The following is a 24188-nucleotide window of genomic DNA, read 5'->3' on the forward strand; positions in this document are numbered from 1 at the left end:
TGTATTCTAGTCCCCAATAATGCATTCTCCATGCTATTATTCTAGCTCATACTTTTCAAATCATGAACACCCTTGATTGAACCACTTTTGATACCTGCGCGAAGTCTCTAGAAGTTCTCCATAGTTGTTTAATCGTCACAAATTTCTACGTACTTCAAGGCGGTAGGACACGAAATTGGCCGATTTGGGATTCGGTAAGCTTTTATTTGGAAAACCAAGTAGTAAAACAAACATCGTTTGGCGTGATACCAGCGATGAACCGTGACGCCGCCCATGCAAATTGTCCGAGACGATTGTCTGTCAAAAACCTCCATACGCCAGTTATGCAGATGCGAAGAAAGAGAAGAAAGTAAAAACGCACAAGTCTCAAGATGAAGACTTGTCCTTCTTCCCCTTGCGCTTCTTCTTCTGCTTCCTGGACTTCTTGTGCGTCTGCTCCGACTGCACCTCGGCGGCGTCCTCGGGCTCGTTCGACCCCTCGTCGTCGTCTTCCGCTCCCTCCGGCTCAGGCTCGGCCTCGGCCTTGCGCTTCTCGCCCAGCTTGGCGGCCTTGATGGCGGCCTTTGCGCGCTCCTTGGCGATCATCTCGGTCAGCTTGGTGTTGACCTCCTTGTTGTCGGCCAGGTCGGACCGGATGAAGCGTATGGCGGCCTCCTTGTTGAGGGACTGGTCGGGCTTGGGCGGGGGGTTCTCGATGTTCTTGATCTTCTCAAAGTATTGGCGCACGCGTGTCAACTCCTGGAAGACGGGGTGCTCCTTTGCGTTGACGCCATTGAGTCGGAGGGAGGCTGGACAGGGTATTAGCGGGGGCATATTCCGAGGGCGGCGCGACGTGGTGCTTGGCTTACAGAAGATGATGGATTCGAGCGCGTAGGTGACGAGGACGTAGAGCTTGGCCTTGTCAAGCAGGGGGAGCTTGTTGGAGACGTCGGGGATGCTGGCCAGGAATGGCTCGAGAACCTCCTCGAGATCGTCGATCTCGCCGTCGAGGCGCTCCAGCTGGGGCAGGATATCCGGAACATCCATGGCAGCTTGGGCTACGGGGTATGAAGGGATGGAATGTACGTGTTGCAACGGCAGCGTTTGCGTGCCTCGACTACCTTAAGGTGCTCTACAAGGTCTCGTACCTATTGCCTACGATAGAACGATAGACGTGCCGTAGCTATCAAGGCCGTGAGTCGTGATAGCACCAGAAAAATTGGGCGGTGACGGGGGGCACAAAGGCGCGACAGGATAGATTAAGTTGCGGTAGATGCAGTACCTACAGTATCGCCGCCTGCGCGGCCGGGTGATATCGCTGTATCGATTAGCTTTAGTTGCCTAGGACTGTACTTGGGGCCCCTGCCCAGGTGCACCTTCAGCCTCTACCTAGGTACCTAGGTAGCCTCTGGGCCTACTATGTATCCCCGAGTCGGCAGCCCTGCCAATCAGCGTAGAAGGAATTGCTGGTCATGGGCGCCGGGCATGGACGGGAGCGTGGGCATGTGGAGACCCAACCCGCTGGGACCCAGGGACCTAAGCGTTCGGGTCGGCTGCAATCAGTCTGGTCGGCCGTGAATTCTCGTTCGTTCGCGGGAAAGAAAAAAATGGTCGCCGTCATGAAAAGGGTCTCCGGTCCTCGACATTCGCGACAGACCAACGACACGACACATCCAGCTTCCGACACCAGCGCGCAGCTGCCACCGTACCCTGTGGTTCTTCGATACCCCCCTTCTTCTTCTTCTTCTTCTTCTTTTCTTTTGGCTCGTTTGTCTGCGTTTTCTCATCCATGCTGGCAGCAACCCAGGTGACCGTCCCGTTCTGATCCCCGTCGCGCACCTCGCCGTCGACCTCGATGCTATGAGACCTAGCCGATAGACCCCCCAGATATCCTCCAATCTGTCTTCCCACATTTGTCGCCAGCCGCTTTCGCGGGCGTCAGCGCGAATACCCTACAGATACCCAGCATGGCGCCGCGATAACATCCTGGTGGGCCGGGGGGCCACCAGGCAGTCGTTCTCGCCCGCCGCCGCCGCCGCGTCTCAGCGCGACGTCTTCTACTTCCCACCTGTCGCCAAACTCCCGCGCCGCCCGCAGCCCGACATGCCGCTCTACGGGGCACGCCCACCATTGCCGCCGCCGACGCCCATCTATCAACCTCCCCGTGCCCGCGTCGAGAAGTCCCCTTCACAGACACAGGCCAAGGAGTACGAAGAAATGGTTCTGGAAACTTTGGCCGACGTGGAAATGTCGGAAAAGATTCATATCATAGGCCAGACCCGGATGGCCAAATTTATCACGTACTCGCTTGCAGGCGTTGCGGACTTGCCTCCTCCCCAGCTTCTCACGCATGACTTCAGCCTCCCCGTAGCTTGGGGCAGTGGCGGCCGGGCTTTGACGCTTCGTATCAAAGACAAGGGCAAGGGCATACACCCCGCAACCTCACGCCCGATAGCAATCCCCGAGGTGGTTGGACACCGGAACCCCCTCAAGCACTCATCTTCCAGGCGTCTCAAGCACATCGACAATCTGATCATGTGCACAAGTGACGCCGCTATTGTCCCGACCTTGCGGGGGATCCGCGACAGCATCAACGAGGACACCGTCATATGTATATTCTATGCCGGCATGGGTATTGTGGAGCATCTGAACCAAGCCGTGTTTCCGGACCCAGAAACGCGGCCGACCTTTGTTATAGGCCACTCGAGCCACGCTCTTGAACGTGACGCGAAGGATCCCCACAACCCGTTGGCTATACAGATGAGGAGAAAAGGCCGCGTCTTGCTGTCAGGCCCTCCCGTAAATGCAGCCGACAGAGATGGCCTCCCAAGAACGTGGGATCGAGTGATGCGCCACGCTCGTACACAGCACTTCGTCAAACTCCTTTCCCAGGCGCCGGGGCTGCACGCCACCGGCTTTCCGTGGGACCAGTTTCTCCGCCGGAAACTGCCCTCGATGATTTTCTCGTCCATCACGGACTCTCTGTCGGCTGCCCTAGGAGTTCCGTACGAGCGGTTGCATGTAGACCCATCTGCCCGACGAATGTGGGCCAAACTTTTCGACGAGACGGTTCAGATCATCCAGGAGCTCCCCGACTTGCAGGAGGCACCTTTTATTAAGTATTATTTCCGGGGCCGTAATTTCCACAGCGAGATGGCCCGTTTCCTTCATGCGCAGAGCGGCCCCAGCCCGTGGATCGCCAACATCCGAGACGGAAAGGCGTTACCCATGCATTACTTGAATGGGTTCTTCATCAGAACCGCAATGGCAGCCGGGCTGAGCGCGGAGCAACACCGGCTGGTTTATAACATGGTGAGGGCGAAAGAGGAAAACAGGCTGGAAGAGCTGCAGACAGACATTCCGCTGTACTACTCGCCGTATATGCTGGACGGCGATTACAATCGGAGCGCCAAGCATAGAGAAACACCTCCTGCACGGGGCCCCGTTGTATATACCAATCGCAGGAACGGAAGATGGCCCCCTGTCCCGGTATAACTCGGAAAAATTGGAAAGCCCATGATGTACACATATGCATAGAACTTATTTAGAAATAATCAACCAGACGATGGCTCCAGGTGATGATTTACGAGTCCACGGCGAGAACTAGACCGCGGCAGAATGATGGTGCCAAGTTGGAGAGAGGGTTTCAATGAATGAGTGAATGAGTGAATGAATGAATGAGTGAATGAGTGAATGAATGAATGAGTGAATGAATGAATGAATGAATGAATGAATGCTCCATGTTGATAAACGGCGGCTTCCTTCTGTTAGTATGTACGAGTCTGGTAGTCTGTACTCGCTCTAGGTATACTGCGAGGCGTACCGCGAGGCGAGCCCCACCATGACTTTTCGCACACCAATCCATGCAGAGAGAGAGAGAGGCCTGCCACGGCCAACTTTGACCCCGCGATTTCGCAGGCTGGGCATCCCGCTTCCCTCGACTTGACCAAAGTCAACACACCACCGTCACGTACCCCGGTTCCCAGCATGGCCGACGCAGAACTCGAAGCAGTGAGTCCCCGAGCCGCCCCAGGCGCCCCGTGAACCTTGCTGCTAACCACGAATGCGAACCCCAGATCCGCAAAGCTCGCCTCGAGCAGCTCAAGTCGCAAGGCGGGGCAGGTGGCGCCGGAGGAGCAGGCGGCCCAGCGGGCGGCCAGGCAGGCGGCCAGGGCCAGAACCAGGAGGCACAGAAGCAGTGAGTCTGTTTCTATTTCTTTTCCTTGCTATCGTTCTTATTCTTCTGCCGCCGCGCGAGTCGCTGCGGCATCCACGACAAAAGGCGCGGTGCGAAGAAGAGAGAGGGACGCGCAAGGGGAATTCCTTGACTGACCACCCGCTCCCCCACCCACAGGGCCGAAGCCGAAGCGCGCGCCTCGATCCTCAACCAGATCCTGCACCCGGAGGCGGCGGACCGGCTGGGCCGCATCCGCCTGGTGCGTGAGGACCGGGCCACCGACGTCGAGAACCGGCTCATCATGCTGGCGCGGTCCGGCCAGCTGCGGTCCAAGGTCACCGAGGACCAGCTCAAGGAGCTGCTGAGCGCCGTCGCCGAGAGCAGCAGCCAGCAGGACAAGATCGTCGTCAGCCGGCGCAAGGGCTGGGACGACCTGGACGACGAGGGCGACGACGACTTCTTCGACTAAGGGGGGTTTGGTGCTGGTGGTGCTGGCCAAGGCTACCTGAGGCTACGGTCAACCAGGATGGTGGGAGGAGAGAAGCGTGTGATAGTGACCAACAGTCGGCCAGAAGAAAGGAGAAAAAAGACGTGTTGTGAACTGTGATGGGAAGGGCCAGGAGAGCGTGATATTGGCTTGGCATGGCATGGCATGGCGTTCGTGGTATTTGAGGTGTTCTATGGTTTTCAGTTCTACAATATTACACTGGTACACAACCCCTCACACACATCCTCATCGTATCTTACAAGCCGGACGAGTTGGGATCTGATCCACGCCCTTCCTCTAAAACCACAATGCTTCCATCCCTTTTTCACCCTACGATGCACCGGCGGCGTTCTTCATGGCCCCGGACGCCTGCTTCCTCCTCCTGCGCTCCTCGCGCTCCCGCTGCCTCGTCTCGCGCAGGTCGGGCGGCCGCTCGATGCCCAGCCGGCGGCGCAGCTCGTCGCAGTCGGTCTCCATCTCCTCCTCCCAGTAGACGTTGATGACCTCGTGGGCGCGCAGGCCGTTGCGCAGGGCCCAGGGCCCGTAGACGTCCCAGAAGCGGGCGCGCTCGACGGGCTTGAGCGTGGCCAGGGCGAACAGCGACAGGCCCGTCATGGGCAGCAGGGTGTTGGCGAACTCGAAGGCCTTGAGGGCGACCTCCCCCTCGCGCACGATGGGCAGCCCCGTCAGCGCGTGGTAGAAGTCGTGGCTCTCGCGGTAGCGCTGCATGACGTAGGCGCACTCCTCGTCGTCGATGTAGCGCACGCCGGCGCGCGTGTCGGGCGACACGCCCTCGCGGTCCAGCCACGCCACGTAGGTGCCGCCCACGGTCGACGGCGCCAGCGTGCGCAGGTACGGCAGGTCCAGCGACTGCGACGTGATGCGCGGCCGGTCGCGCAGGATGCGCCGCCCCGTCGCCGACGCCAGCATGGCCCGGTGCAGGCGGTGGATGAAGTACGGCGTCGCCGTCGCCTCGCCCAGCGCCGCGATCAGGTCCCCCCGGTACGGGTCTCGCAGCGACATGATGCCGGAGCCGACGGCCAGGGCGGCGCGCTCGATGCGTGTGAGCGGCACATGGCCCGGGTAGTTGGGAGGCGGGCGGTTGAGCACCGAGAAGGCTGCGGTCTGTCGTCTTTGGCCGTGGCAGACGTCCGTCGGGGAGCGGGAGCCGGCATCGACACGGTGTAAGTGCAATGATGCAGCCGGGGTCGTCGGTGGGAGGAGTAGTTGTGTCGGTCGACGGGCGAGCGCGCGGAGCGGATGAGTCGGTGTCTTCATTTTGGCGGTCTCTCTAAGAAGGGGAACATGCTACAGCGTCGGTTTCCGACCTTCTCCCTTCAACAACCACAGTCAGGTTTTGACAACCCAAACTAGACAGCTTCGACTGCTCGACCCGATCATACGAGAAGCAACTGATGCGATGGGGACCCCATTGACTGACGGGAGCTTATCGAGCTCCAGTACTCACTTATCGAACAGGAGGACCCAGATAGCGATAGCGCATTAAACCGTACGGCGACACCCATGGCAAGGGCCCCTGTATTCATATATCCGCCGGCCGAGGACGAGGACAAGAAAACTACGGGGTCCCCCAGCTGACCACACATGGCTCCCTGATTGGCCACTGGACCGCCCCGGCTCGAGCACTAGAGCCTTCTGGTACCTTTTTCCTTTAGCTGGCAAAGTCCGTCCCGGCGCAACTGAGTCCGCTAGAATTTGCCGTCTGGTAGTCCCTAAAGCCGAGCTTGCCTCTCTGAACATCACCGCCAGCAACTCACTCTTTCGACTCACCCACTCTCTCTACGAAGATCTCTCATCTTTCTCTCCCGCCTCGAGATCACATCCACACACCCTCACACACCCACACCCGCAAACATGCCTCGCCAGTCTCGCTCCTCCGGCCGCCCGGCCCCCGCCCGCCCTACCGTCGCTCCCCGGGCTGCTCCCGCGCCCCAGGCTCAGCAGACCCGTCCTGCCACGACCTATGCTCCCTCCCAGGCGCACCCCCAACAACACGCTGCTCCCGCACCGGCACAGTCGCAGGGCCCTGGTCTGTTCGGCCAGATGGCCAGCACCGCTGCGTAAGTTCCGGCCTCCCCCCGAGCACCCATCACGCCACCGGAAGCAACTCGCCGTAGCCTTCCCTCCCGTGCCCCCAAACCCTCTAGCACGAAGCCCGGCATGACAGGAAGCGAAAGACGTATGTATACTAACCTTCCATGACCAACAGCGGTGTAGCCGTGGGCTCCTCGATCGGCCACGCCATCGGCGGCATGTTCGGCGGCGGCTCGTCCGCGCCCGCCGAGCAGCCCGCCGCCCAGCAGCAGGTCAACACCCAGCAGAACAGCGAGTGGGGCAACAACTGCGCCGGCGCCACCCAGAGCTTCACGAAGTGCATGGACGAGCACAACGGCAACATGAGCATCTGCAACTGGTACCTCGAGCAGCTCAAGGCCTGCCAGGCTGCCGCTAGCCAGTACTAGACTGGGAGTGCTCGGGAGACCTGGAATAGGGAGAGAGTCATCAGGGGACCGGGGCAAATGTTACGACCAGCCATGTGGAAGTACAGCCTTGGGAGGGTACGGGCCGCCATGGGCGTGAGGTAGCCTGAACGTGCTGTCTTGAGAGCAACACGACTCTTCCAGCATGTCCTGGCCATGGTTCCGAAGGCAGTTCTCCTGCCACAATTTTGCAGACATCCACTCAGTTCTTAAGGGAAACGGAAGTCAAGGGGACTATGCTGAATAAAGATCTCCTCTAATAGTGTACATTAAAATGAAAAAAAGCCACCATGATTTACCCCCTTTCCATTGAACCTATCATGATGCTCCCGTGACTCAAGATCGATGTACGCTATTTGTACCTGTTGTGCCAGATATCCAGCCCCAACTCAGCTGGCCTCCTGCTCATCCTCGTCATTTCGCGGCTCAAAGTTCAGCTGAAGTATGTTAGCAACACGACCCGTCGCTGCGAGGAACGTCATGGTAACACTGAGAGATATCACTTACCGAGTTGCCGTTGTAGAGCTGCTGATCCCGCCTCCGGTCGTCTGGATTTTGGAACCCTCTGAATCTTGCCCCCTGACCCTGGCCTTGGCCCTCCCTTGCGGAACTCTGCCCATCTAAATTGTTCAAGGGGACATTCTCCCCCTGGGCAGCGTGTTCCGTCTGTGGTCCTCTCCCGTCGCCGCCGAGGAGCATGAGCGGGAAACCCAGGACCATGGCGAGAAACCCGTAGATGCCCGCCCACACCTGGTACAGCGCGCCGCCCGACCGCTGGAACGCCGTCGCGGCCCGGGGGTGCGGCACCAGGATCAGGGTGGCGCTGGGCGCGAGGCCGAGGTCCAGCAGCGAGTCGGCCTCCTCGGCCGGGTCGACCGACTTGTTGGGCAGGGGCGCCAGGAGGACGCGGAAGGAGAAGGGGTCGGCCCCGTCGGTGCGGGTCTCGTCGATCCAGCCCCGGACCTCCTGGGCCAGCGTCGCCTCGCTGGGGAACCGCTGCCGGATCGTCGACCCGTCCAGCAGCCGCACCTGGAGGTTGCAGTGCTTCTTCGCGGACCCGGGCTCGGCCCGGCTCGGCAGCTTCACGGCCTGGCCGGCGCTCCCCGGGGCGGGCGCGTCCGCGTCCTGCGTCGCCGACAGCAGGAGCCGGGCCTGGCGCTCCTGGGCCTCCCGCTCCCGGCGCTCGCGCTTGTCGTCCTCGATGCGCTGGAGGATGCGCTGGCGCTCGGCCTTCTCCTCCTGCTTGCGCTTGCGCAGCTGGCTGGCGTACTTGGTCTCGGCTGCGCTGATGTTGCCTTGCCCGTCGTCCGTCTCCTTGGGCTCGCGCCGCTCCTGCGCTCGCTTGGCGGCCTCGGCCTTCGCTGCCGCTTCCTTGGCTTTCTTTTCCGCCTCGAGGCGCACTGCGCGCTCCGCCAGGAGAGTTGCGACATGAGGGGGTGGCTGACTCGAAGACGAGGATGGGCCGGGCTGCGAGGCGACAGACGACGGCGCGACATCCCCGTACAGGTCGTCGTCGTCGTCGCCGTCGTCTACAGCTGGCCCTGGTACCTGAACTTGCGCTGCTTGTGCAGAAGTCCCACTGTGGGCAGGGGGCGTTGACGAAGAAGCGACTGCGGGTGCAGGAGCTTGAGTCGAGGAGCCTCCTAGGGCAGTGCCCAGCCTTCGCAGAAACTCCTCTTCCGAGGTGCCTGCTGCGATGTACTCTCTGAGTTGGCCATTCCTATAAACATGTCAGCGTCAACGTCCCGAGGACAGCGACCGAGTGGTATTTGAGGGGCATTACTCACTGGATAACAATCACCGTTGGCTTGCGAGGGACAGGGAACAGCGCCTCCAGATAGCCGGCCTCCTCGGACCCTGCCTCTAAGCGCAGAGACACGGCCTGAGTCTCAAGCGGCATCTTGACACTGTCGTTGGCCAAGAAGTCATTTTCCCACTGTTCGCTCTCATCACCACCATCTGCAGACGTGTTAGTGAGATTCGAGCAGAGTGTGAGTTTTACTCTTGACAACAGTACCTGTCACGAAGCAAACGACTTGTTTCGACTGCTGGAGAGCCGTGGCGATGCCTTCCTGCAGCGTTCCTTGAAAGAACATGTCGATCACTGGGTAACGTGTTAGTTAGGTGGGTGGATATGTGCAACTCCTGTATCTTCGTAACCCGGGCCGCCCGCAAGGAGTGAACTGTTGGGCTGCTGCGCAGTTGCGACAGGCAGGCTTGGAAAAGAGACTGTTTGACACGGCTGAACCCTTGTATTTCATGCAAGCGACTCTAATTACATAGGTGTTGCAAGGTGCTCATGGGTTTGTCGTGAATGAATGTGAACCGGGGGCAGCGGCGAAAGTGACTGTTGACTAGTGAGGTGTCTGTCTCAATGTCAGCGGCCCAGCAATCGATAGGGCGGGCTGACACCAGCTGCCAGGTCCGTGACTTCTGACAAATGACAACAAAATGGTCACCTAGAAAGACCAGTAGGAGGACAAGGTTCTGTTCCTGACGTTGGTCTACTCAAGTAGCTTATGTGTTAGAATTGCAAAGTATCTGAGACGCCTGGGACTAGAGAAACACCCTTATTTATGCTTTCGAAGTTGACATACACCGTATGGCATGTGAGGCAGCATACTTCTAAATATGTACTTACAAGAGTCGCGCTAATTCATCTTAAGCTACCTAAACGGGTCAATGGGCTCCACTGAAATTTCACTTATCGAATCCTTCCGCTTGATAGACTTTTAAAAGTCTAGGAAAGTCACCGCAAACAATTCTGCGACAACCACCCAAACAGTAACTTCTGCAGTGCAAAGTCCGTCGCACCTCTTTTTTATTTTTCTCAGTGCAGCAGCAGAACCATTCTGTCAGGCACATTTCCATTCTCTTTTGCGACATACTGCGCATCATGGCGAAACGCAAAGCTGAGGACAACCCCACCACGGTCGCCAATGGCGAAGTTGCTGAGACCAAGAAACGGCAACGGGTGAGCGAGGACGAGTCTAGCGCGAAGCGGTCGAAGAAGGACAAAAAGGACAAGAAGTCGAAGAAGGAACGCAAGGTGAAGGAGGAGGCCGAGGCTGAAGAGGCCGAGGAGTCGCTCGACCTGCCCATGGCCGACGTCGAGGATACCCAGCCAGAGAAGGTCAAGCAAGAGCCCGAGGCCTCAGATGCCGCTGCCACCGATGTACCAACCAAAAGCGACAAGAGCAAAAAGAAGAAGAAGAACAAGAAGGGTGCAAAGGCTGGCCAGGAGGATGCCGCTGCCACAGAGATCCAGGAGCAAGCAGAACCCGAGGCCACGGAAGAGACCACCAGCAAGCCGAAAAAGAGCCGCTTCATTGTCTTTGTCGGCAATCTTCCCTACAGCGCCACCGTTCCCGACATTGAGAAGCACTTCTCGGCCGTACAGCCCACCTCCGTCCGTCTACTTCACGAGAAGACAAATCCGAACAAGTCGCGCGGCATCGCCTTCGTCGAGTTCGCTGGCTTTGATCACATGAAGACCTGTCTCAAGACCCTCCACCACTCGACCTTCAAGTGTCAGGGTCGGGATCACCGAGGACGGCCCAAGCCGGAGGAGCGCGTTATCAACGTCGAGCTGACCGCCGGCGGTGGCGGCAACACGGCCGCCAGGAAGGAGAAGATCAAGGCCAAGAACGAGAAGCTGGATGGCGAGCGGGAGAGGCGAGCACTTGAGGAGGAGAGAGTCCGGATTAAGAAGGAGAAGGAGCGGTTGACCAAGGAGGGCGAGAAGAAGGGCGGCGCGGACGGAATTCATCCCAGCCGAAGAGGACGAGTTCCTGGGAGTTCCAAGTGATACCCGCCAGTCACTTGCTGGCATTCAGCGAAACATGTTTACGCATCAAGGAAATTGTTGACCAAACTTTGCTTTTCTCCGTGAGCTGCATGCTGCCCCCTTTTGTTGCTCTATGCTATTCGTCGAAACTGAAACCCACACATGCGTGCGCTCTCTATAAGCAGGATAGCACAACCGAGAGATGCCGACCGATCCAGTTCACAACTGGGCGGATGAACAAGGAAGCTTGGGGCGGTGTCAGTAAGGATGAGGATGTTAGAATGTGGATGTTGTTCTGGCCTGATAACAACGGGACCAAAGAACGGAGAAATGTACACGAGATGTGTAATAACAAGGGTGGTTTATATATAGCTTACCTTTCTCCAATAGATCAGAGAGCGCCTCCTGACTTATTGCCCTTAGTCCGAATCAATATACATACGGGGAGTATATATTGGGAACTATTTCACTGCTGCCAACTCTCATCATTAGAGGCCGGTTGAGACTATATTCGAGTAATCACACGAATGCAGTAAGCAAGTTGCACTGATCGACCGGCACCCCAAGACTCAAGGACCCGACACCGATGTCTAATGCCCGGGCCGGTCAACCCAGTCCCGGGCCATCTGCACGGCCCCACATTTACTCTAGCGTCCGCTGAGCTAGCAGCTCAGTCGCTGGAAGCTCCGGCCCAGAGAATTTCCCCAGGACGTCATGCGACTGACAGGCTCACATCTCGAAACTACAGTCCCCCGACACAACACATACACACGTACGACTCTGCGGGCCTCGTGAGTCGCCCAATTCGCCCAGCATGAAGTCGCCAAGCTGGACCCTCCGGCAATCGCTCGCGCGCAAGCTCGAGCTCGCCCTGCAGCAGCAGTTCCACCACCAGAGCCCAGCGGCGGCATCGAGCCGCGCAAGCGCCCCATTACGAGCGTGCCGAGCCAAGACGTCCCAGCAGAGCCGCGGGTTCTCACGGACGGCACCGCGGCGCGAGCAGCAGCAGCGGCCCGCGCCGGCCGAGGACCCGGGGTTCACGTCGATCCTGGACAACCCGCCGCAGCTGGTGCGGACGGGGCGGCGGCACAACAAGCTGGGGCTGGCGTTCCTGGCCGTGATCCCGCTGACGGCGCTGGCGCTGGGCACGTGGCAGGTGCAGCGGCTGGGGTGGAAGACTGAGCTGATCGCGCGCTTCGAGGACCGCCTGGTGCGCACGCCGCTGCCGCTGCCGCCCCGCGTCGACCCGGCCGCCATCCACGACTTCGACTTCCGCCGCGTCGTCGCCCGCGGCCGCCTGCGCCACGACCAGGAGATGCTCATCGGGCCACGCATGCGCGACGGCGAGGACGGCTACATGGTCGTCACGCCGCTGCAGCGCGAGGATGACGGCGCCGGCAGCACGACCGTTCTGGTCAACCGCGGCTGGATCAGCAAGAAGATGAAGAGCCAGAGGGTGCGCGGCGACGGTTCCCTGCCGACGGGGGAGGTCGTGGTCGAGGGCCTTTTGAGGGAGCCGTGGAAGAAGAACATGTTTACCCCAGATAACCGGCCTGACAAGGGCGAATTCTACTTTCCTGACGTGCAGCAGATGGCCGAGTTGACGGGGAGTCAGCCTGTGTGGGTGGAGGCTACCATGGGTGAGTCTCTTTTCATTATTATCAGGTGCCTGTTGTATTCTCGGGACTCTCGTGGTCCTCGTGGGAGAATACATGGTTGCACAAAGGTGCTGGGTATCTAAGCTAACGCATCGCTGGTAGAGCCGGATCTGCTACAGACGATGGACATGGCGAACAAGGGCATTCCAATTGGCCGTGCGGCGGAGGTCAACTTGAGGAATAACCATGCCCAGTACATCTTCACATGGTATGTGCCATTCTGTTGCACTCTCATCTGCCCGCTCCTCCTCTCGCCCTTGTTATCATATTGACCAATCCTTTCAGGTATGGACTCGCCGCAGCAACGTCCATTATGTTCTACATGGTAGTCAAGAAACCTCCAACGGAGGTGGCACGCAAGGTGCGGATGAACAAGAACTGGTGATAGTCCTCGAGATACCAAGATGTCAAGATATCAATGTCTTTGATGTTGCCGCCAGGACATATATAGCGGAGGGTCACGTAACATCGACATCGTCCTCGGCGTCAACGGCTCTCGACTTCTTCTTGGAGGCTCTTATAGGAACCGGGACCGACATTCTGAGCTCCTGGAGCAATTCCCTGGGAAGGTAGCGCTGCGCAAGAGAGAAAGGCGTGGTGGACGCGCTTGTCTGCCGTTGTCTGTTTTGGTGTGAGTCAGATGAGACAGCTGTATTAAGGGGAAGCGAATACCCCCACTAGTGTACGAAAAATAGATAAGAATGTATCATACCTTCTCATGAGAGTAATCATGTCGCTCTCATCAATGGTCTTCCGCCCCGCGTGTCTGGCATACGCGGACAAGTCGTCGCCGAGCTGCTCAAAGAACCAGTCCGTCGCCTGCATGATGACGTCCAGGGTATCGGCCGAGATCTTGGTCTTGCCTACGCCCGACGTTTTGGCAAATGTAGTTGCGAGCCGCTTCACAACTCCTGGCGGCAACGAGGGATACTCGATGCCGTGCTTGGAAATCTTCTTCCCTAATTTTCTCCGTTTCCCTCGATTTGTTGCCAGTGCCATCGGCTTAGACAGCGTTGTCGCATCCGGCTCCTCGATGTTGCCATTTTCAGCGTCGTTGGGCACCTCCATGTTGTCATTATCTTCGTCATCAGACTCGGGAAAGTCCATAGGTTCATTCACATGATCGTCGTCCATGTCGTCAAACACCCCAGGTTCATCGTTCTCAACAGCCGCGTCGATGGCTGTTGCTTCCCGGGTTGGCGAATCTGCTGGTGCCATCAAGAACGTGGTCTCGTTGCCCATGTCTGGTATCTCTATGGGCCCAAATAGACTCTCCCGTCCCAAGGTCTGTCGCCTCGACTCTTCAACATCGAGCCTGCCAGAGTTAGTACTCACGGATATTTCCGATACAATTGCACAGGGAGGACATACCGTTCAGGCGAGTCTCCAACTCCCAGCATTACGTTACCACTGTCTTCTTCCTCAATGGCGGGCGGTGGGAAGAGAGCCGAGTCTATGCCGACGTCGTCGCTCTGAATCTCGGGCCCAGCATAGTCACTGAAGCGCACACTGGCCATGCTCTCTCTACCAAGCCTGCTCGGCCCCTCACTCCACGCCCGTCGCGGCAGCTCGATCGAGTGCGCCGTGTAGTTCTCGTCCTCCAGTCCACTAGACCTGGGCACTTTGAGGTCGCTGTCGTCTTCATCCTCCTGCAGCGGCAGGGAGAAGCGCGGGCGCTCGATGAGGAAGTCATCGTCGTCGTCGTCCTCGGGCACCGTGGCGAGCGTGTTGTCGTTGGCATCGCGGTGCGGCGAGGAGGAAGAAGACGAGGGCAGGGGCTGGGAGGCCGGGGCCAGCACGCGGCTGAGGTTCCTGAGTATGTCCCTGGGCGTCTCGCGCTGGTCGCGCAAGCTGCGTCGCCGGGTGCGGCCGGGGGTGAACAGGGTGCGGCGGCGCTGGTCAATAGCCCGGATGGCGGCGCGCGCGTGCGGTGTGGCAGCACCCCCGGGACGACGAGCCGAGGCGGAGAGGCGCGCTGATGTTGGGTCGGCGCTCAGGGCGCGGCGACTGGGCGTCGTCGTCGTCGTCGCCGCGCCCGGCGTTGCAGGGGCCGCCAGACGGTTGCGACCGGCCGAGGAGGGGATGTTTGAGGCCATCACGGAGCGACGGGGCGGGCGCACTCGATGCAATTGCCCATGGAGCTTTGCGATGGGGGCCCAGAGGAGTGCTCGAGACCTTGTGCGGACGTTGGGGACTCCGGGAAGACGGTGATGACTGTGTACCCGTTCTCTGGGAAGTTCGATCGTCGACTGGACCAACCGGCGATAATCCAGTCCAATGCAGTTGATGGTATACTGTGCACTACAGCACCGACGCGCTTGAGCTACCCCCGAGACGCGTTCCGCTTTAGTGGAGTGGATCACCTAAGCACGTGGTTCTGCGCGTAAGTGCAGTAAATACTATGTACAGTACGTGCCCCAAGCTGCAACAGTCCACTAACTTATCGATAACACGCGGCTCCAGCAGCGTCCAGTTTAGGCGACTGACTGCAGTGTGATGGTGGGGTAGAAACCCGTTTCTGAACCTGGACCCCCCTGGCAACTTCACCTACATAGGTAGTACGGGCAGGCCAGGCAGGCCAGGGTAGCTTGAATAGCTCCGGTTGGGTGGGTTTGTCGTCGGCTTGTCTCGTTTTGTCTTTGACGCAGCAGTCAGAATCGAGTATACTCCGAGGGCAGCGTTTGAAACCGTTTTACATGCATGCCTTTCGATCCGACCATTTCTGCCCTCCAGGATCTGAGAGGGTTCTGTCAGTGGGACTCCCGGTCTTGTGTCTGTGTCTGTCTGTGTGTCGCTTCTGGTGGTATGACTCGGGTAACGGTATATAGTTGCATGGCGACTGCCGAGTATAGTCACAATCATTACCAAACATCCCGAAAGCCCCCGGCTCCCGAGGGCATCAACGATCCAGGCACAGATCTAGGTAACTGCCTGGACATTTCGACGGGGATCAGGGTACGTAATGGCACACGGGCTCCGATAAAGGCGGCTCGGGACAGCCCGATCGTTGGGCATATCACTGAGACATACACCCTGCCGGCAAGCATAATAAAAAGACGATCAATCCATCCAAGTAGGAAGATCACGGGCCTGGCCTATTGGCGACTGCTCGGAAGAACCCGAGAGGTAAGGGGTTTACATAGTATTGCTCCATTGCATCTGAGGAGGACGGCAGGGTGAGCTACCAGGTGGTGTGGGTGTCCCAGTGCATTGCCAGCAGCAAATCGGCGGAAACACTCGTAGGAGCTGTAACTCATCGGGAGATGCCAAGCTCGTTCACAGGAGCTCCCTGGAGCTGTCACCGAGTCGGGCGGCACGCTTCGCGCGAATGGTTGGTCGTGGAGGCATCTCAAGTCGGGGAATTTGCTGCTGCTCAGCCTTTGGGTTTGGGTGCAGAGTCCAGGCTGGTTCAGCGAATCGTAACCGGCGCCGCTTGCGCCTGGACAGAGCGCTAACCCCTCTCAACCAAAACTCCGGGAACCCCTGACGACAGCGGCCTTCGACAGGTGTTCCATTGGATTTAGGTTGTTACAAGTGCTGCGTCAAGTGGCGCTCCAACTCCTCTACCACGGACCTGGCAACCTGCAGCCTCTGGAGTCGGGACAGGGCAAGGGACGCGCGACCTGGAAGCCCAGCCGCGGCAGAGATAATGGGCAAGATGGGCTCATCGTGGGCTCATCGGCCGGATGGCAGACTGGCAGAGATTTCCGCCGTGGCCAGATCTTGTGTCATGGCAGGCTGTCAGGACTGGAGATCACGGCTGGGTGATGTCGAGAGCTGCTGCCAAGCGCAGACCCCAAAGTCCAGGAGAAACACTAACCATGGCCCTGTGTTTCAACTTGACCAGCTCGCGACGGATTCAGGTCTCTCAAGCTCCCGCCAGCCCCTCTACGCCGAGATCAGACGCAGCCAGCTTGTTGCAACTCGGAGTGAGGCAAGCAGACTTCGTCCGACCTCGAGATCCTCTTTTGACTTTTGTTTCCGAGCTCGAAAAGAAGGGTGGTCCGCCAGCGGCCAACAGTCAACGGGTAAGTTTATTCGCAATCACATGGCAAGTGATGTGCATTTCATCCTTCAGCAACCGATCCCGTCGACCCTCTTCGACAAGGAGGCGGCATTGTATGATTGCATGTATCTATGGGAACGGGAGCATCTACTCACACCACCACTACCACCACCACCACCATCACCATCGCCTTTGATCATTGTAGCGTAGAGAACTGCCGCAGCTTGATACCGCTTTGCCCCAAGCTACTGTAGCTTGACGCAACCGCACGTACGTCCAGTTTGACCACAAGAGCCCCAAGACATCCTCCTCCTCATGCTGCCGCTGCCACTGGTGCTGCAACCAGCACCCCTCCATATTCCAACGGCCAAACGGTTCGAGTGTGAAGGGCTGCACGAGCGAGGCGAGCCAGCCAAGATGGCGGTGGGTACCAAACTAGATGCTCTCCAAGTTACATACAATACATACAAACATCTGGCGCACATCCAACGATGAGACTCCCGATGGCAAGCTGCGAGGCCAGTGCCAGTGTCAGTGTTGCAGCAGTCCAGTGACGACGCGGATGCTACGCTGCCTAACTTACCCGACATGAGTAGCTACCTAGTCTCGTCATTATGGTCAATGTGAACGAACGACCCGTCGGATCTACAGCTCTACAGACTACAGAGCGGCCTCGCAGCGGTGGTGCGTGGTAGTGGAGCCCTTGGATGGAACGCCCGCGATGGAACGGCGTCGGGGTCCAGTCTGGCAATGGAGACGCGTGGGCGCGTCGGCGGGCGGTTTAGCGTTCGAGGTCGATGGTCATTGGGCCCCTAGGCCCCTAGGCCCCTGGGGGAGACAAGACTCTCCTTGCCCCAAGCCGGCTTCAGCCTTCAGCAGCCAGTGTGATGAAAGAACGGGCCTTGTCGTCAGCGCAGGGCCTGTCCCGCCCCGTCTGCCCGCCCGCCCGCGCCAGCGTCGCCCACGGCCCTTGGCCCATGGCCCATGGCCCATCTTTCTTCTCATCCATTCCCATCCGCCCATCCATCCATCCATCCATCCAATCTCCAGGGCTCCTGGTCCCCCGTCAGTCCCCATCCACGTCTGCTCCAGTAGCACTGAAGGCCCCCCCCCGTACACCCCCCGGTCCCAAGTCGGGACACACACACACACACACCTCTCTCTCTCTCTCGCGGCGTGCGCACACCCTCACCTGCAACCTCCTTGCGACCCTGCGGCACCTCCTCGTTCCGGTTGTGTCAAAACATTTTTGACCTTTATGCAGCAGATCTACAGTAGCAGCCCGCAGCCGAATCGTCCTTGAAGTGCAGCTGTCCGTGTCCATCTTCAATCCTCCCATCACTCCCAAGAATCTTGAGAGGTTTGCTCTGAACGCTGGACCGAACTTGCAGCACCGCCCGTGGCTATCAAGCTACAGTATCTCCTATCTGCCGCCGCCGCCGCCCGCTGCTACCTCGCTGCTGCTGCTGCTCATCATCGTTGATCCCGGCCAGCGCCTTGCCAGAAAAACCCCCCCGTAATCTAATCGCCCGCCGCCGCCCGTGCTCCCAGCCCAGCAGCCCAGCAGCCCAGCAGGCCCAGCAGGCCCAGCCAGACGCCATCAACTCGACTGGGGAATTCGCACCATTGCCACAGTCCATCACCGCATTTCTTGCCTGTGCTACCGACTTGTCCCCAGCTCGCCCAGCTCGCCCATCCTCCGCGCATTTCACCTTCGAGCATCGCAGCTTGTTGATTTCTCGCCCTTCTCGTCTTCTCTCCCTCCAAACATCCCGCATATCCCACCATGGCTGCTTCAGCAGTCCAGTCGCTCAAGGTATGATCTTCCCGCTGTCTTCCCCCCCAAGCTGCCCCAACTGCTCTCCAACCCCCAATTCCCAGTCCCCTAATCAACAAATCTGCCCCCCTTTCGATGCGAGAAAGCAATGCTGACGTGTATCCCCTGGTCTAGTGCGTCGTTACCGGTGACGGTGCTGTCGGAAAGGTGTGTGACCAACCTACCTGCCCGCCCGCCTGGCCTCTGCGAGGGTCGTTCGACGGCGACGACTGGCGAGCGCGATCCCTGACGCTGACCCGGCATTCTAGACATGTCTCCTCATCTCATACACGACGAACGCATTCCCCGGCGAATACATCCCCACAGTGTTAGTCCCTGCCTCTCGGTCCCCAGCTGCGCGGCCGCCCCCTCGGGGTCGTGCCACTCGGGAGCAACAGCTGATCTAGGGTTGAAATTGCAGCTTCGACAACTACTCGGCAAGTGTGATGGTCGATGGCAAGCCGATTAGCTTGGGTCTCTGGGATACGGCTGGTCAGGAGGATTACGATCGTTTGCGGCCGCTCTCCTACCCCCAGACCGATGTCTTCCTCATCTGCTTCTCCATCGTCAGCCCGCCCTCGTTTGATAACGTAAAGGCAAAGGTGAGCCGCCCAGCCGCAACCCGCACCTCCGTGACGCCGGCCGCCAGCTAAACGCTTCCACAGTGGTACCCTGAAATCGATCACCATGCGCCCAATGTGCCCGTCATCCTGGTCGGCACCAAGCTCGATTTGCGAGAGGATCCTGCCACACTCGAGAGTCTGCGCTCTAAGAGAATGGAACCCGTATCATACGACCAGGCTCTGGTTTGCGCCAAGGAGATCCGCGCCGTCAAGTACCTCGAATGTTCCGCGTTGACGCAAAGAAACCTGAAGAGCGTCTTTGACGAGGCCATCCGGTAGGTGACCCATGAATGCTCGGGCGATCCCGTGTTGCCAGTCCCACATGTGGACGCGGGCCGCTGACCCCTAGACCAGAGCTGTCCTCAACCCCCGGCCGCAAGTCACGAAACAAAAGAAGTCCAAGTGCACCATCCTATAGGCGCCTCAGCGAACTGATCGTCGAATGCTGCGAGGGAGTGGGAAGGGCCGAGTTCTGCACAAATATTCCAACTTGTGCTCGCGCACGTGAAGCCGGCCACAGAAACAGTCAATTTATTGGTGCGAATGTCGATGCATAGGCGTTCATGGTGGTAATTGAGCAGGGAAGACGACTATTTCGCCGGATGAGGGATCGAAACGACGTGCTTCTTGTGTTATCCCACGTCCCCTCATTTTCTTTTTTCTGGACTTTATAACTCTACATACCCGTTGACCTTTGGGACCCTTTGGGCGGTATCTGCTTGCGTTTGAGAGGGGCCCCTTTATCGCGGGCTGGCTTGGGGGAGGGAACTGTTGGGGCAAGTCTAGATTGGGGAGAGTGCTGCCTCTTCCTCTCAGTTTGGGGGACTCGAGCGTTTTCACTTCTGACCTCTCGTTTGGGTAAACTTGGTTCTAGCCAAGCCTTCCTATGTACTGGAGATAAGAATGGAAAGCCCTTGATCTTCACACACTTCTCACACCCAGAAACACACACTCACACACACATACACATACACACACACTGTCGTAGATGGTACCAGCGGGTTTTGCATTTGCACGTCTATCCAAAGGATATTGAAATCTTTCTTTTTTTTTCCCCTCGTATACTCAGACCTGTAGATAGCGCATACGTGAGATTGAGAAAGACATAAAAGGTGAATCCAGTCACAATTGTCAGCAGCATGTCCGATTTCCACATACCCAAACAGTGTCTGTCCAGAAGACTGTACTATAGCAGCACCATACGCAGTGGGTCCTACAGAGCGTGGATTCGTCCTAGACTTTGAGTTCAAGCTACGGGTGCCCTGTTGTATCAAACAACACACGGCGTTGGGCTAGGACACATGTTACAGAATAGGGGAAGCAGAGGCCGCGGCTGGCTGGCTAGCAAACGCAAGAAGCCCGTCAAATTTGCTCCACTTGACAAGTCGCCTTGGAGAAGATGGAAATATACAATTTACAAGACCATGGGATAAAGCTAGATTGCTTGTCCTCATAATTTGTTATCTCTGCCATGAGCGACAGCGGTTCGACTTTGGAGGCGCATTTGCTCAACTTGATCATGGAAACTGAATTGATGAGCTCTTCTATCCACGAGATTCGATTCATAGAAAATACAACGACTACCAACACCGCATGTAGAGAAGACACACACACCAGTCCAGATTGGATTAAGAGATGTAGCAGAAATCCCCCTCACGTGTAACCCCACGACGCATTGACGTAGATGTCCAGCGCCAGCATGGCCGACGCCCACAGCATGAGCCCGACGTACGACGGCCGGTGCCTCTCGGCCGTCTCGCTGGCCGTCACCATCCACGGCCGCGTGGGCGCCGCGGAGCTGGCGTTGGGGCCGACAAACGACGTGATGATGGGACCGCCGCCGGCGTCGTGGCTGCTCCCCAACTCGGGCATCGAGAAGGCCGGGAGCAGGCCGCCGGAGTTCACTGTGGTTGTCACCGTGACGAGGTTGGTGATGGTCAAGATCGGTCCAACACCGCCGTTTCCGTTGCCTGGGGTGTTGCCGGCCTGCCCGCTTGCACCAGGAAAAGGGGTCACGCCCATCGGAGACGTGTTGCCGGCGGCGGTGACCGTCCCGGTGGTTGTCACCCAGGCCGTGGTCGTGGTGGTCGGTCCAAAGCCCTGCCCACCGGCGCTGTCCTGCCGCAGTTGGAGGCCTGGCACTTCGGGGAGCTCGCGGCCGGCGAGGTACTCGACTTCCCGGGCACGCAGCAGCTCGGGATCGGCACTATTGGAGGCTTCCATGTGTATCTCGGCGCCGCTGGCGATGCAGGTGTGCATACTGTGAAGGAGGGCGGGACCATAGTCGGGCCCGTCGCACTGGGCGTACAGGCACTGGAAGAGAGACTGCCATGTCGTGTTAAAGCCTGGATCTGAGAACCGCACCGGAACGCAGCCAGGTGGGAGAAGGGTAGATCGATAAGGGGTGTACCAACTTTCTGGTAATGTTCTTCGTGACACAGACAATTCATGTCTAGACATGGCGTAATGAACATGCTGTCTACCATGCAACGAGTTGCGCAGCCTGGTAACGAATCAGCACATAAGTACATTTGTGCCAGAAGATCCGGTCTCCACGGCGAAACGAACTCGGCTGTTCTATGCTCACGCCTTGGAGAGCAACGACACGTATAACCAATAGTAGCACAAGCGCGGATGGAGAGGTACTAGTTCCCATGACGAAAGAATTCGGAAATGATGGTCAGTGAGCTGAAAGGGGTGAGAGCGAGTGTTTGGAGGTAGGATGGGCGAGCTGGGGTGCTCTTTTTCTCTTGTTTTGTTGTTTTTCTCGTGCTTTTCTGATCCAATAAATCGTACGAAGCGAAGGACTGCAGTGGTAAAGGATGGTCACCAAGAAGATCAACCAAAAAAGGGGGATCGGGTGCTGCTGATGCTCTGCGTGTCCAAAAAAAGAGCGTAGGAAAAGTGTCTTTGCTGTGATGCCGGCGGGATCGAGGAGGACGAAGGAGACGGAGGGTGATGGAGAGGTGAAGTCGAGATCTGATGGATCGACCAGACGACACATTCGCTCAACTGGGACGGTCATGTTTTCCGGGTCAAGTATCGTCGCTGCCGGGGAAAACGAAGGTAGCTGCCAATGAACGTAACTTCCCAAGGTCTTGGCTATCCTCGGGGCGACCCTTGACGACCGAATTGTCTGCAACTTCCTCAGGTGCAACCCACATCCTCGGCATCGTGGCCCGTCATTCACATGAGTTTGGTTTTGGTCAGGGCCGTAGGGGTAGCATCTGCTCGCACGTTTCACAGACAGGTCAAACATCTATATTTCGTGAACAATTTTGAGGGTATTGAGAAATCTCCTGCCAGTGCCTTGTGTCCATTGCACCAAACGCCGAATAAAATGCAGCAAGGATGTTGAGTATCGCGAAGGGCGCCATCCTAATAGAACAACAGGTGTAGGGGCTTGTCCTCAGCTGCGTATCTCTCCTTGATCTCGGGCCTCGCTAGCCAGCGGGCCAGCGGCATCGTGATCTCCTTCATGTCGAGAATGCCTCTCTTCTTCTGGTCAATGTGCGATGCGTCGATCACAAGCCGTTGGAGCTTGTCTAACGATAACGCGCCTGTCGTTTTGTCAGTATCACGGCCACGTAAGGACCTGAATCTTCCCTGGGCTTACCGTTCTCAACGAGGTCAATCAGCCTCTGCGGGGTTCCTACTGCAAGCCCTGTACGGTGCGACTGAAGATACTTGATGGACTCGTCGATCTTGATATGCTTGGCAAACTACAGTGTCTAGTCAGCATCCCTGCTCAGTAGACGTCAGGAAGAACGGCATACCAGCTTGGCCACCGAGTTGTCCTTGGACTGAAATTTCCTCACAGCCCTAACGACGTCTGCGGCTCGCAATCCGGCCCCAGCCACGATGATCGTGTGAGGTGCGCCCTTCTGCTTGGGCGCCTTGCTCAGAGTCTGGGGTTCCTTTGAGAACTTCTCCAGAAACTCGGGCAATTTAGCCAGAGTCCTGGGCTCCTGCCACGAGGTAGTGTCCTGTATAGAGCTTGCTGCGACTATAATCAGTGTCTGCGTCCCCAGCCGGGTGTACTAGGTCTCTCACGTGAGATATAGAGATCCGCCAATTCGACCGAGCTCAGGTCCGTGCCGAACCTGGTCGTTCTCTGTGCGAGGTGGTCGGCCATGAGCTGAGGGTCCATCAAAGCGACTCCGGTGTTGACGCCAAGTTCGGTGTCTAAGAGGCTATCATCCTGCTCGTAGCCAGTCTTTCTCTTCTTCCGGCGGCCACCATCGTCCTCGCGGGATCGCTTCTTGGACTTGGCCTTGGAAGCCAAAGCCTCAGATTTCACTTTGTTCTCCTGAGACATGACGCACCCGGTGAAAAAACTTGCTGTTGCAGATGTGCCCAGTGCCAGGAGTGTGATCTGATGCCAATGCAAAAATTTGGGCCTTCGAAAATTTACTTTACCGGGGCGGCTAAGCTTGGTAGCTACATACACCGGTGATGTGGAGGGGTTTCCATTATTGGTCCCTGCCCCGCTAATATTTATCAGACCTAGCGCTACCTATGAGTAGCCCTGCCTCGCGGCACGCTGGACGAAACAGTTACGCAGTTACTTTTTATAAGATCCAAAGGATGTCGCGCTGACGATGAACAAATAACGCAAGAACGCACTATGCTGCTAACTAGGAGCGATGGCGTAAGCAAGGCGATCCCCCTCTCTCACCTTGGCGTCAGTCTACGTCTACAGGAGCCCATAAGTCTACACACCCCCGGCGGCGGACTTCAGGGCCTACTTGGTATGATATAGGGGTGCTGGGTACAAACAGCGATACCTGCACGATCCGGCCAAGTCGCCCAAGAAGGGAATGAAGTGCAACCTGTATGTCAAGTTGTCCTCTTGCCAATACCCAATTATCTCACCGGACATATTTCAGCTGTTCCTGTTCCTTTCCCGCAAAACCTTGCCTCTCAGATAGGATCGACCCCTGCAACCAGACCGTCGCCTAGCGCTCATTGACCAATGTTCACAAGTACCGTTTTGGGTCAGGCACTTGGAGAACCTGCATAGAGTCCTTCAATCACATATAAGCCAGTGGTATATAACGAACACGTTCCAAGCTCTTCTCTGGCTCTCGAGAGCACCATGTCTGTCATGACAACCAAAACTACCTACCTCGGTGGGAAGGGGGGGGGGGGGGG

The 24188-nt window shown here is 57.8% G+C and overlaps 11 protein-coding genes across 11 annotated transcripts; 5 read left to right on the forward strand and 6 right to left on the reverse strand.

Annotated features, from left to right (window-relative positions):
- Positions 1-366: 366 nt before the first annotated feature.
- Positions 367-1026, reverse strand: JN550_004004 (uncharacterized protein; the record flags this gene model as incomplete). The annotated part of the gene is made up of 2 exons (XM_049315472.1): positions 367-788; positions 849-1026. The coding sequence occupies 2 exons, from the start codon at positions 1024-1026 to the stop codon at positions 367-369; spliced, it is 600 nt and encodes a 199-aa protein (XP_049174026.1).
- A 742-nt stretch (positions 1027-1768) lies between these two features.
- JN550_004005 (uncharacterized protein) lies at positions 1769-4625 on the forward strand (the record flags this gene model as incomplete). Its single annotated transcript, XM_049315473.1, has 5 exons — positions 1769-1797; positions 1938-3356; positions 3849-3990; positions 4056-4177; positions 4334-4625. The coding sequence occupies 5 exons, from the start codon at positions 1769-1771 to the stop codon at positions 4623-4625; spliced, it is 2004 nt and encodes a 667-aa protein (XP_049174027.1).
- Positions 4626-4973: 348 nt separating this feature from the next.
- JN550_004006 (uncharacterized protein) lies at positions 4974-5921 on the reverse strand (the record flags this gene model as incomplete). The annotated part of the gene is made up of 1 exon (XM_049315474.1): positions 4974-5921. The coding sequence occupies one exon, from the start codon at positions 5919-5921 to the stop codon at positions 4974-4976; it is 948 nt and encodes a 315-aa protein (XP_049174028.1).
- A 786-nt stretch (positions 5922-6707) lies between these two features.
- Positions 6708-7126, forward strand: JN550_004007 (uncharacterized protein; the record flags this gene model as incomplete). Its single annotated transcript, XM_049315475.1, has 2 exons — positions 6708-6724; positions 6874-7126. 2 exons carry the CDS (start codon positions 6708-6710, stop codon positions 7124-7126), a joined length of 270 nt encoding a protein of 89 aa, XP_049174029.1.
- Positions 7127-7533: 407 nt separating this feature from the next.
- On the reverse strand, positions 7534-9240 carry JN550_004008 (uncharacterized protein; the record flags this gene model as incomplete). Its single annotated transcript, XM_049315476.1, has 4 exons — positions 7534-7581; positions 7652-8864; positions 8932-9103; positions 9162-9240. 4 exons carry the CDS (start codon positions 9238-9240, stop codon positions 7534-7536), a joined length of 1512 nt encoding a protein of 503 aa, XP_049174030.1.
- Positions 9241-10040: 800 nt separating this feature from the next.
- JN550_004009 (uncharacterized protein) lies at positions 10041-10952 on the forward strand (the record flags this gene model as incomplete). Its single annotated transcript, XM_049315477.1, has 1 exon — positions 10041-10952. The coding sequence occupies one exon, from the start codon at positions 10041-10043 to the stop codon at positions 10950-10952; it is 912 nt and encodes a 303-aa protein (XP_049174031.1).
- Positions 10953-11745: 793 nt separating this feature from the next.
- Positions 11746-12974, forward strand: JN550_004010 (uncharacterized protein; the record flags this gene model as incomplete). Its single annotated transcript, XM_049315478.1, has 3 exons — positions 11746-12571; positions 12692-12797; positions 12875-12974. The coding sequence occupies 3 exons, from the start codon at positions 11746-11748 to the stop codon at positions 12972-12974; spliced, it is 1032 nt and encodes a 343-aa protein (XP_049174032.1).
- Positions 12975-13047: 73 nt separating this feature from the next.
- JN550_004011 (uncharacterized protein) lies at positions 13048-14685 on the reverse strand (the record flags this gene model as incomplete). Its single annotated transcript, XM_049315480.1, has 3 exons — positions 13048-13210; positions 13302-13904; positions 13961-14685. The coding sequence occupies 3 exons, from the start codon at positions 14683-14685 to the stop codon at positions 13048-13050; spliced, it is 1491 nt and encodes a 496-aa protein (XP_049174033.1).
- A 3696-nt stretch (positions 14686-18381) lies between these two features.
- Positions 18382-19452, forward strand: JN550_004012 (uncharacterized protein; the record flags this gene model as incomplete). Its single annotated transcript, XM_049315481.1, has 6 exons — positions 18382-18411; positions 18547-18579; positions 18681-18739; positions 18833-19013; positions 19077-19309; positions 19389-19452. The coding sequence occupies 6 exons, from the start codon at positions 18382-18384 to the stop codon at positions 19450-19452; spliced, it is 600 nt and encodes a 199-aa protein (XP_049174034.1).
- Positions 19453-20687: 1235 nt separating this feature from the next.
- Positions 20688-21494, reverse strand: JN550_004013 (uncharacterized protein; the record flags this gene model as incomplete). Its single annotated transcript, XM_049315482.1, has 1 exon — positions 20688-21494. The coding sequence occupies one exon, from the start codon at positions 21492-21494 to the stop codon at positions 20688-20690; it is 807 nt and encodes a 268-aa protein (XP_049174035.1).
- A 918-nt stretch (positions 21495-22412) lies between these two features.
- On the reverse strand, positions 22413-23352 carry JN550_004014 (uncharacterized protein; the record flags this gene model as incomplete). Its single annotated transcript, XM_049315483.1, has 4 exons — positions 22413-22594; positions 22651-22756; positions 22811-23034; positions 23088-23352. The coding sequence occupies 4 exons, from the start codon at positions 23350-23352 to the stop codon at positions 22413-22415; spliced, it is 777 nt and encodes a 258-aa protein (XP_049174036.1).
- Positions 23353-24188: the final 836 nt, after the last annotated feature.

Source organism: Neoarthrinium moseri (genome assembly GCF_022829205.1).
Source record: "Neoarthrinium moseri strain CBS 164.80 chromosome Unknown scaffold10_Wmoseri_CBS_16480, whole genome shotgun sequence".
Classification (NCBI taxonomy): Eukaryota; Fungi; Ascomycota; class Sordariomycetes; order Amphisphaeriales; family Apiosporaceae; genus Neoarthrinium; species Neoarthrinium moseri.